The sequence below is a fragment of the Cuculus canorus genome, chromosome 2, assembly GCF_017976375.1.
Source record: "Cuculus canorus isolate bCucCan1 chromosome 2, bCucCan1.pri, whole genome shotgun sequence".
NCBI classification, from domain to species: domain Eukaryota; kingdom Metazoa; phylum Chordata; class Aves; order Cuculiformes; family Cuculidae; genus Cuculus; species Cuculus canorus.
In genome coordinates, this window is record NC_071402.1 from 114,963,570 (window position 1) to 114,976,093 (window position 12,524).

The 12,524-nt window shown below is 39.5% G+C and overlaps 1 protein-coding gene across 3 annotated transcripts in view; it reads right to left on the minus strand.

Annotated features, from left to right (window-relative positions):
- CPNE4 (copine 4) overlaps positions 1 to 12,524 on the minus strand; it is a 229,275-nt gene that overhangs the window by 111,075 nt on the left and 105,676 nt on the right. For all 3 annotated transcript variants that reach the window (XM_054058280.1, XM_054058281.1, XM_054058279.1), the window contains exon 3: positions 2,662 to 2,841. In XM_054058280.1, coding sequence (XP_053914255.1) covers positions 2,662 to 2,841 — 180 coding nt within the window. The remainder of the gene's footprint in view (positions 1 to 2,661; positions 2,842 to 12,524) is intronic.

Genomic DNA, 12,524 nt, shown 5'->3' on the forward strand with positions numbered 1-12,524 from the left:
AAAGGGCAACTTTTGAGCTTGATGGGCAAAATAAACCACATTAAGTGAATGTCTCTAGTTAGTGCATGGACTTTTTCTTAACTATACTCACAGGTATCTACCCACAGCCATTTGTCCTACTATATTTAAATACCGTGGCCTATCAAATGCCCATCGATGCACCTACTCTTCGCATCCAGGAATGGAGTGCCACGATGCTGCTAACCACAGTTATTTCCCCATAAAGGCATAGAACTGGCTTGTTCTGGCAAGAGAAGTAGAAACGTCTTGCTGCAAATCCAGTGGGTTGTCACTATATGATGTACGCTCAGGATCTAATAGCCTACAAGCTACTACCCTGATCAATCTCTTGGTACATAGATTTATCACAGCATTTGGGAGGAGACTGTTAATAATGACACCTTCTGAAGGAATGCATTTCTCCACAGTTCACATCCAAGACCTCAAATTTCCAATAGGCTTGTCTCTATTGTGCAGGCTGCATGTAAGATTTAGATAGATCAGAAGAAAGAGTAACTTGCTTCTCTCTGTCAGTTTATTGTATAATGATGCTATTGCCTAACCCAGCACTTATTATTCCTATTAATTCCTGTTTTAGGTAGGATGGTTACATAATTTGGGCAAAAAAGCAGGTTTACTACATGTCTAAATGATGATCTACAAACAGGTACAGTTAGCAGTGAATCTCTGTCAGATTAACTATTACCTAGAAGACCGCAATAGAATTCGGCAAATTCTTATGGGGCGTGGAGGGAAGCTGTCTTCATACTATTCCTAAAAATCTACAGCCTTCCTGCATGTCTCAAATAAGACCTACTTTATGCAGGAAAGAGAACTGATAAGCAAGCATGTACTCTTATGCAAAATCAGGTTCTTTCAGACATTAATGTAGAGCAATGAATTTATGTTAAAGCCATGACTTTTCTATCATCATCATTGAAAAAATGCAGTAGTTACACCAAACAGCTAAGCATGAGTGTAAGCTTGGTATGTACAGCCTGTGCTGCAGGATTTTCAAAAACGGACTCCTCAAAATGGCTCTGAATGGATGACAATTCCTGTGCTAATTTTTGGGGGTTTAAAATCAGTTGAGGAATTACATAAAGTTAAAAAATTAAAAAGAGGGTGGAAGAACTCCCTCTCCCCCACCCCCTGCCAAGTCTAAATATGAGATCAGAGTCCTCAAGGCTACATTACTGTGAACAGATTTCACACTGTTATTATTTTTTCTTGGTTACCATCAAAATTACACTGCAACCAACCCAGCTGTGTTATTTATAGAGATCAAATAATTATAAAGACATTTATGCTACAGGCAGCAGCAATGACACTCCCCCCCCCCCCTTCATTTTCAAGCCAATTAAGCAAGAAGAATGTTGTAATAACTTTTTTCTTTGTTTCTCATTCTCCTTAGTGTTATGGGATAATTTCTTTTCATTGATCACGTCCACAAAAAGTCTGTCAAAAAGAACAGACTTTATTGTGCACTGCAGATATCCTAAATAAGAATACTCTCACGTTGAACTTCCAAGTTAGTAAATACATATATTCCATATTAGTTCTGTCACTGAGAGGGCTTTTCCTCTTTCAGCTTGTTTGGCCTATTTGGCTTTGACAAGAAAAACTATGGGATTCATGTGTGGTGGGGCTGAAAGGGCAACAACAAAAGGTGAGAAAATCAGAAACAAACGCTTTGCAACATCTTCCATGCCAAAGCTACCATGTTCAGATTACAAATTTCTGCGGAAGGACTGCAAAGGATAATATAAACTGGTAAAAGCCTGGTCTCAGCTCAGTAAAACCAAGACCATCCTTGGCATTGTCTTTATGGACAGAGCAAAGATCTGTGTTATGAGACCCTGCATAACAGGAAGTCTGCCAGTCAGAAATAACCTGTGATACTTGGGACACCATAGCGTGCTATTGGTCAGCAACATAGGAAATCACTGCAGGTCTGGCTCTGATGACCTCTAGGTATCGATCCTGTGGGTAGGATTCATCACTCTTAAATTTAGTTATCTAAAAAGTTAGGTATCTACTCTAAGCCAGCTGTCTAGACTCTCATGATAACTGATGGGGCAAGACAGGTATCTCCTGAAGGCAATTTATCCTAATCTACAATGGGTGTCTCAGGTGGAATGAATCAACTGCTGGAACTGTCTGTTTCTCTCCACTGAACTAAAGATGCAAATCAGAAGAATAACTTAGTCCACACACCTAACTTTTGGATGACTGAGAGTCAGAGAAATGAATCCAACCTTATCTCTCTATTTGCCACATCACTAGGCACTACCCTATGTGAGTAAAGTACATTTGTAAGCATTCCTTGCACTTGGAACTTGCTTTAAATATCATGTAACGTTAGGAATAATAACTTTCTCCCAAATAAGTTTATTTCTCGACAGTAGTGTAGTGAGCCCAGGCTCTTAATGTACAAGGCCAATCACTAATGCTCAGTTTCCTATAGCACTGGCTGAATTGAAGCTACACTACAGCAGTAAATCAAATCAGCAGAAGTTCTCAATTATCCTGTTAAAAGCACCTATTAAGAATTGTTGTCATGAATGACAAATCTCACTTATCAGTCATTTAACAAAGCAATATATTTCATATACATACAAATTACAAGAGGCAAGCAGGGGAAATGGCATCGATACCTACTTGTCCAAGAGTGCACTCCATGCCGCCAAGAAAATCAGCTTCCTTCAGCCCATTGTGATTACTGCTAATGTCATGGACTTCAAACCGCAACCGCTGCACTTCTTCAAAATAGAAGTCCACTGTAAACAGCTTGGAGAAGATGGGATTTATGCAGGTTCGAATCACTTCCGTCCTGTCAACCTGCCAAATGGAAAAGAAGTCATATGAGTGGTTTCTCTCTCACCAGTGATGGACTGTGATGAGCTTCTCAAATACAGTTTGCTTATTTATCAGGACTGACAGATGTGACTGTGGCCATGGACACAACCATTTCTATGGACAGCAGCAGTAGCTGCCATTTCTGTGCAGGGTTGACCATGCGCACAAGATAAGGCGAACTTCCCTTGCCTCTCCCTCTAGCAAGTCTTTGGCAGATATTGATAGGAACATGGGACACAGTCTCCAGCCTTTTTCGCAGGGTGAGCAATGACTGCCCCTCACTGGGGCGGCAGTCAGGACCTGCACACAGCCAAAACAACTCTGGTTTTTGCTAGCCTAGTAACTGCGAAATGAACTATAGACTAACTACAGAATTCACATCTCCAGCAGTGGCCATCCATCAGTACAAAACATAAGCAGAGCAAAACCGTTTTATCAAACTAAATGGAAAAGTAAGCAAAACCCTCAGTAATTGCTCATTTTGGACAACTTGTATGATTAAGAAGTGGAAAAGTGGAACCACAGAAAACAACTTTTCTTAAAAAATATATTCATTTCTCCACCTCTCTAAATTCCTTTCCAAGAATCTGATGGATTATATGCTGCTTATCCCTATCTCTGAGCTTTACAACTACTAAAGAAAAAGCATCAAATGTAAATTACTATTTTTTATAAAAAGTGCTCATAGAGTACTTTCTAGTTCTCTTAAAATGTAGTACTTGGGTTTTCTATTTTGAAGTATGTCCTTGATACTCTTCATTATGATGCATTATTGCTGACATTGTAAGCAATGAAGCAATTTCCCTTTTTCCACTCTCTTTGCTCTCGCACAGAAAAAAACCCTATTGATTCTATAAGATTAAAGGAACTGATCCTAAAATGAAGCAGGACTTGGGCACGTCAGTCACTAGACAGGAGGTAGCTGGTGTGCCATGGAGTAGACAAATTAAATTTCTCAGAGGAAGACTGATGAGATCCTTTGTCTGATTCCTGATCAGGAACATCTGTTGTGCAAAAAAATGACAGCCGCTTGCTTCACTTTTCAGAGTTTATAATGCATTAGCCTTTCTAGTAGTTATCAGCAAGGACACAAAAAGTCAAGTAAATCAAAAGCAGGGGGAAAAAAAACCCGAGCAGTTCCTGGTAGCACAGACTTATTTTAGTGCTCATCAAAGGTGTCAGGATTGACAGCTCTAACAGCTGAAGTCCTTTACTTAATCATCAAACAGATGCTACCAGTCATGGAACAGATGCAAACCAGTGCTACCATTGCTTCCCTCTCACACAGCTGTGTCAATGTGCTCTGACTATGTCAAGACAAGACCATCACAAAAAGGAAAGCAGCTTTGCTTACAAATTCAATCCTTAATTTCTTTCCTTAGACTAGCTAAAAGTGATGGTTCTGATAACAGTGGTGCAAAGCACAATAAGAATTACAAAACTGAGAAAGGATATCTGCTACCTTCATTCAGGTGCTTAGCCCATCTCAAAATTTATTTGATCCCCACTTGCAATCAAATCACTATTACTGCTACAAGATTAAATACTCCCTATATCAGGTGACCAGTCAGTTCAATGGGACGTCCCTGAAATCTTTTCTAAGTGGAAAGGGATTCAATCCAACTGCAGGTCAACTCATGAAATTGTGCATCATCATATCCAACAATCAAAACATTTAAATGATCAGTTTGAAATCTTGCTTTATACCCACAGCAATCTCCTAAATTCATTCCTTGTAGAAGTATTTAATGTGAATTTAATGGCACTATTTTAATTGCATCATTGGTACAGCGGATCTCAGGCAGTTACTGAAGTGTCTCTTAGTGTTTCGCCTCATCTCTACTTTGCTGCTCCACTGTGAAACGCAGCAAGATTTATAATTGTGCTCAATACAGGTTAAACACATGACTGTTTAAACCAACATCTTTCCCTTGACAGACACAGTACTGAAATACAGCCATTTCACTGAATTTCCCCAGTCTTCCAACATTATTGAGACGACACATCCAGCCAGCACGTCAGAGCATGGGATTATGTGAGAAAAATCTATATTGAAAGAAGGAATACCAACAGCTTCACAAGTGATATAAAATTCTTCATGCCTCTCACGGCAGTCAGCAGTTGTGCAACAGCATTAGCCCTATTAGCCTACCTTGTCTCCAGTCTGCTTTGTCAGCGTATTTCACAGTTACTCTACTCTTTGTCTAGAAAGTCTGGCAGGGTCCTCAGCATGGGAAGCCTGGCTCCATTCCTTCACTATGATTACTGTGCAGCAAGGCTAAGCAATGATAACCCCCTGATGTGACTCACAACAGAGAAGCAGTGCCGAACAGAACAGTTAAATAAATTCAGTAATCCTCACGGAATGCTCTAGGTTAAAAGGCGCTATATAAACACAAGATCTGATCTCCATTTGACTTCTGCTTCTTGCTATAGTCTGTTCATTCTTGTGTATTCCTGCTCTCATATTCAATTGTAAAGCCTTACTGCTCCCTTTAGAAATGCTGGATGAGTGTGAAACCTTAATGATAACTGGTGAGAATACTATTGCTAGATGCAGCTTCATGCTGATAATCATCAAGGAGGTCATGACGTACAGTGCTAAAGACACTTAAAAAGAAAGCTGTCTTGGGTTTGAGTACAACAACTTATCCCAATACCTGTTTAATCTCAAACAAAACCTCGTGACTTTTTCCTTGCTAATCTGAAACACAGGTCCATTAGCAGTCTGATAAAATACATCCTTAATCCCACTGTCACCCAAAATCAATAACAGCACTTCCACTTGCACAGATGACGAAGGCTTAAATGCCTAAAGAGAGCACAGTTTGGCTTTGCCCAGCCTCATCAACTGAATATTTAGAAAGTTAGAAGGTAGCTTGAATGATCTCCAAAACACAATGAACACCACCAGCTAACACATTAAATCTCCATTATTTTTACAGAAGAGAGATTTTAAGCCCAACAACAGCATATTATAAGCAAGCAGAGCTTATACTTCTGGTTTTGGTACAGAAAACACCAAACTCTTGGGTGAGGTAATCCGGAAAGCAGGTAGACTTCTCAACAGCACATGGACAGGGGTCATGCCCACAGCTTTAGGATTTGCTGATGCCCGACATATAAGCCATCTGTTAGTTCTGGACTTTGCTAGAACAAGGAATTTCTCCGATTTATTAAAGCAGAACAAATTTTCAGAAGAAACAATTGACAGCTACATGCACCTTTGCGCTGTGTCAACAGTTAAAACTGACCTTAAAAAGAGCAGCACCTCAGCTGACACCATAATTCAAACATCTGCTTCATGGTACAGCTTTAAGTGCATTTCCCTTCAAGGACAATCTATACAGAGGAAAGGACTTGCATCTTCACCTCCTGGTATGGACTCACGCTGCTTTCCCTCTTCATCTCTTTAGGCTCTTGTCACTCCACAGAAGGTGGAACCCTGCTGAGCAGCCAGGATTACTTGGCAGGCCCATCTGGACGCATTCACCCTGTGAGTTTCCCCTTGGGGAACTATGAATGACATACAAACACCAAAGTAGGCCTCCACAGCATAAAGCACCATCTCAACAGCAGGAATTAAAATATGGAAAAGAAAAGGACTTCTTGCTTTGGGCCTTCTGAACCCTTTTGTTAAATCCAGAGGACATTGGAAGCTGGGTTTGCAAGTTGTTTTCCCTTTGTACCGCTCACTGTGGATGGACGGTTAGCAGAAAGGTTTGCCTGCTTTCTTGTTAACCCACCAACAGCGCTGAAGAACAGCAAACTCATCTTTACAGTCCAATAGCACCAACTTAAAGGAAGATCAAAAGACTGATGAACAAATACTGAAATTCATGTGTCTTACACTGTTCGCATCTTTTGCCTGTGAGCTGAGAACTGTGATAAACATGGTAATTTCAGTGAGGAAACAATTCTTCATCCTAGCTGAAACTTCCCTGACAAAGAAGTAATTCAGTAGTTAAAGTACGATCTGAGGATCTCTTCTCCACCTTCCACCACCAAAAGTGAAGATGAGGAAAAAGTGCCAACCTGAGGGGGATTGTTTTCCTTCTTCTATCAAAATTAGATGGAAGCATAAGCTGTTGCATATACAAGGATGAACAAGGATTAGGTAGAAGCTCACTGTCACCTGGTATCTAAGGCTTTCAAGTGATCATAAATACAGTTTAAGATCAAGAGATCATAAACAGTTTTCTCAGCATGCCCTCTGGAACCAGGGAAGCAGAGAATTATCTACAGGACCTGATGCTCTGCACCTCAAGGCTATTTTTCATGCTGCACAGATCAGCCATGTGGAGAACTCAAGTGTCCCACACAGATAGCTGGTACCTACCTGCTCACCACTGTATTTGTAGCAAACAGGTAACTAGCACAAAAGCAACACAATTTCGATGGCTGTTACTTGACATCTTTGAGGTGAAGAGCAGAAAAGAGTCAAAGGGACATAAAGAACTCAGTCTCCTCTCAACAAACGGACAATTCTTTGGGGGAAATATTAATCAGACTCATGAAATACTATGGCAATGCTATAGTCAATAACAATACAGCTGTGTTGTGAACTAAGGAAAATCTTTGGCCCCCCAAATCTTTGTGACCTCCTCTTTGGGCTACTTGCTGATCCAGGGTAAGCCAGGTATGTCGGGAGAAAGAGTTCCCATTGTGCCCTCACCTTCGTAGAAATGCAGTGAATTGAAACATTAAGGCACTTCCCTAGTGCACCTGAATCTTCTGTGCCTGAGAAAGGACTCCCTGTGTCCAAAAGAGTGACTATCAGTCACCTCCTTGACCACCTGGTACAGCTGCTACCTGTGATTACAGCCTGAGCTGGACAATACCAGAACTATATGATCTGGGAAGTTCTGGACATGTATAACTGGTGGAAAATGCCAGAATTCTCTGATCTGAGCTGTGCCAAAATGAATTAAAAAGTACTGACCAAAGTGAATCATCTATGATCCTATAAATAGTGATCCTACGTGAGACCCTTTGAGCTCTCCAGGAAAACAGCAGGCTGCACTCAGCATCCCCCCATAAACTGGGATGCTCTTCAAGGTCATCTGAGATGAGGACCAGGGCGAGGCTAGGCTTCTCACAGCTCAGCAATCACCTATTGAGAACATGGATGCATTGAAAGTGATGCATTGAAAGAGATCACTAATCTTGAAAAGAGGGAAATTTTGGTGGTGTCAGCCTCTGTGTATTAGGATGCCTGAATCTCTTATATGCGTGTGCATATCTCCGTGTGTGTGATTTGACTTGACTTATCCTTGTACTAAGTGTACTGTGAACCTCGGCATTTTTGAATCTGTAAGTTGCTGATTTGATTACAGCAGATCTTGTTGAATCACTCTGTTGATCAATTGATGATTAAGCATTAATAGAAATCATATATACATATATTCCAATTTTGTGATCTACCTCAAGAAATTCTAAGTTGCTGCTAAATCAAAGTCTCATAAAATCTCCATCCGTGACAAATTCGTGTACTCAGCAGGATGATAAGTGTCACCAATTACTTACAAAAACATACTATTCAACCAAACCTTGCCTTCACAGAAGACTGTGCTCATAAAAATTAGTTTGACTAGGAAGCTGTGGAGAAGGAGCTACATGCTGCAAGAGGCTGAACTAAAGATGGAAAGGTTAAAGGTATGATTTGTAAAATATTAGGAGAATGTCTGGAAGCTGCATATAAGGAAAAAGTGGAATTAACCCATAAAATACAAGATCCACAAGATGAAATTGAGAGGCATAAATCTACCAAACCTTTACTATCAATAAAAATAGAACAGCAGAAACAACTTAAGGGAGCTCAATTGAAAGAACAAAAATTAGGAGAAGGTGTTGAAATGATGTTAACACAAGCTCTAAAACCGCCTGACATCGTTCAAATTAGAAAGTTAATAGCATCCCTCAAGGAATGGGATGGAGACATTTGGGGTTACTCTAACAGCACCTCAGATGATGATTCCCACGTTCCACCTTAGCCTCCATAATATACCACTAGACCAATTATTAATACTGGAGAAACTACAGGACCTTGGGGTGGCGCAGGAGACTGTACAAGAAAAACAACTCCATTTGATTCAGTTCTGTTGCCTAATTTGCAAGAATGTTACGGCCATAAGCCATGAGAATATGTCCTTTTACAGAAGAGAAAACCATTTAAAAGACACCTAGAACATGAAGAGGAAGTCAAAACCATAATATAAGAATTAAAAACATATCAGTCACAAGGGCCAGTAGACCCCTGCGACCCAATTATAGTACAATGGGGTGTTGCAGAACATGGTACCTATTGCAAACTATTCCATACCGGGAAGAGCCAGCCAAAGTAACCTTTATTATTCAGCTTGACTGCATTTAAACAAACAGAGATACTCTGAATGGGAAAAAGCACTTTTGTCTTTAGTCCAAGCAGTTAAAGAAGTTAAGCCACTAAGGGTTAACCCATCTGAAAAAAACCACCTGGACTTGTACTGTTTCCCTTTCCAGGAAGCACACCAGGAATAATACTAGCACACCTCCCTTAGAGATTGCGTTAACCATCAAAGGACTGTTTATCCTTCTTGCTGGAGTGATCATCACCAGCATGAACTAAACTCAGTTCACATATTGACAAGCCCGACCCAGAGGCTGGAGACCCTCACTTCTTTTATTTATGCTAATCAATAAGGTAACCACAGCACATCCTGCACCATACGTCTTTCACTGTTGTGAATGCAATCTACTCCAACAGCAATGATGAGGGAAAGCGACCTTAACACAACCTGTTTATGTACATTGCCTCTGGGGTTGTCAAAAGGTAGAGCCATTGTTTTGATGTTAAGACTGATATATGCAGGATGAGGAATTCATGTACCACAGCGTGCCCATGTGTTAATGTTTATACAGTTTTAATCAATTTGCACCTAATACTTCTCTTGCTAAATCTCTAAATTTATTTGTGGTAATATTGCATAACAATGTTGTTCTTCACAGATGAGAGTGCGTTATGAAGGACAAAGATAGGGTTCAGCTAATTCCATCTTTAAAAGGAACAAAAAACTCGTGCTGCATTTCTTCATGTGTTTTTAAGAAACTAAATGCAAAGTCAGAAACATACAATTTCCATTAAATAGAGACTAGGTGCTGCTATTCATCCCAAAAGATGTTTTTTGTGGCTCATACATTTTTAGCAAGCTCTTAAGACCAACAAATACATCCACCGTTCCCTATATTTTTCAAAGACTAAAAAAGGGAATGCCAACAGGCTGTATTTTCAGTAGAAGTCATTTTAGAACTCTGATTAAATCTAGAAAAATCACATTTGTCAGCCTAGATGACAAAATGTACAGAGGTGAAGGGGTAGAATTATTTTTAGGTCATCTGAATTTTAACGAGACAAAAAATTTCCATGATACAGTACCTTACATGAAAATTTGATACCAAGCAGAAAGCAATTTACACTTTGCTTAGCAGCCCCTGAGGAAATTATTAATATTTTTTTTTTATTATTAACAGTGCTTTCACACCATCACAACTCTATCCCACAAATGAAAAGTCATTTCAAAGGTCACTGTACTTTATAACCTTTGTTTTCAGTTTAATTGAAAACACTGAAAAGAAAACAATAGATCTTTAACTGTTTTTAGGCTGTAGAGCTCAAAGTTGTAAGCACAACCTTGTCAATGTCAGCAAAAACTTTTTGGCAGCAAGCTGGCTGAAAGAGAAGCATTTAACATGAATAGTCTGGAAATTATCTACAAGTAGTTTCTTTTATTTATGTGATATAATTATTAGATAGCTTGTAAATCTCCAAGTCACAACCATGAAGACCCACTTTCAAGCACTGGAAAAACTAATATGAAACAACCCAGGCCTCAAGGGCCCCAGTCTAAATAACCGGAATTACAGTAAAACAAGCAGTAGTATTTTTCTTAATTAACATGTACTTCATTAAGAAAGCCTGTGTCTCTGATCAGGGCTACTGACTATCCCTTGCTTAATTACTTTTAGTTCCTCAGTTGCTTTTCATTGCTTTGAAGCAGAGGAACCTCATAAAAATCAGTCAGTGACTTAAGATATCCACATGTTGTGCTCCTTGCGTATTTAACAAATACTCGGCAAACATCAACACAAATGGATAATGACCCCACACCAACTCATAGGATTAGGTGCTCTGACCTGCTCAGATGCGATTACACTGGCATAAGAAGAAAGAAAAAAATTCATTTTTTCACTAAAAACACTTGAATGCTACCTCAAAGCTGAGCCCTGAATCCTGAATGCAAAATCATCCTTTACCTTATATCCCAAATATAGCCCAAATGTTCAAAGACTATGATGACTGCCATTTATTATTCCCCAATCTTCACTTGATGTTGAGAGCTTCAATCAAACTTCTTAATTTACATGTCCCTGAGGATAGAGTTTTTTTGTAGAGGACAAAACTGGTCCTTCGAAGTGAGAACAAAAACATTCACATATTATAACCCTTTAGCTCCCTCCACTCTCGACTAGCCACAAAACACTAGGAAAGGGTGCAGTGCCTGGAAGCATTCTGAAAGTAGAGAGTGTTACGCAGCCATCTGAAAGCTCTTCAGCCATATATTCTCCACACAACTTCTTCCACAGATTAGAAAGTGAGCCTTGGGAATATGAGTCTTCCCCAAGGGAGTTTCAGTTTCATCATTATTTAGCTCCTCAGCTGTAGCCTGTTTGTAGGGAGAAATATCGTTTCATCCGTTATTTTTGTGCAAGGAGGGCAGGTTTTTATCGAGGTATGTATCAATTACTTGCCTGCTTTTCCACATGCACGTATTACTTTAATGTTTCCTGATCAGTGAAATTAAGTTCTTTAATTTCAAAGGATATTCTGTTTTGAATGTTCTTTTGACTCACAATGCAATGAATGACCTCGCCTGCATGACAGTAACAAAAGATGCTACATGACTGGGTTTTTCTAAATATGATTTAAAAAGTGCGAGATACCTGAAGGCCTCTTTTTTCAAATGCCATCAATATTGGCATCCTCACTTCACTGCCAGAATACTCTACTCACAAAATTAGGTTCTGCTGCAGCATTGGGCTCCAAATCAATGAATTCAGACTTACTCTAATCTGGATTTAAAGTATTTATTTGCTAATTCCATTTTTCATTATTCCAAACTGACTTCTAGAATTAATGTTTAGTATTGCTAGCTTTAAGCAGTCTCACATCTTGGGCAACAAGCTTCCACAACAATCACAGATCTGTTTCTTCTTTGCCTGTTGTACTGGAGAAAGAAATTTAGAAGGCAGACGAATGTGTTGTAGTGTCAGCCCATTCCAAAACCTGCAGATGTCTGCTACTGTTAAGCAACAATTCAGCCTGTAAAGAGGCCTTCAGAAGAGTGAGTGGTGGCACAGGATTGTTCAGGAGGAGAAAAAGCTGGCCTCGCACCATTTCTCAGGAACTCACAGGTCATTGAGAACAGAGAAAAATGAAGTAATTGGATGATCCTTTGCTCACTGAATATCAGTGAGACTATACTATACTAAGTAGGAAATCTACACTGTTTCAGTAATTTGCTCTTTAATTAACGGACTATAAATAGTGATTTCATAATTTTTTTTTTATATTGAGAAAGAATTCCTGCCTGATACACTCAGGTAAGTTAAGCATAACTAATATGGAT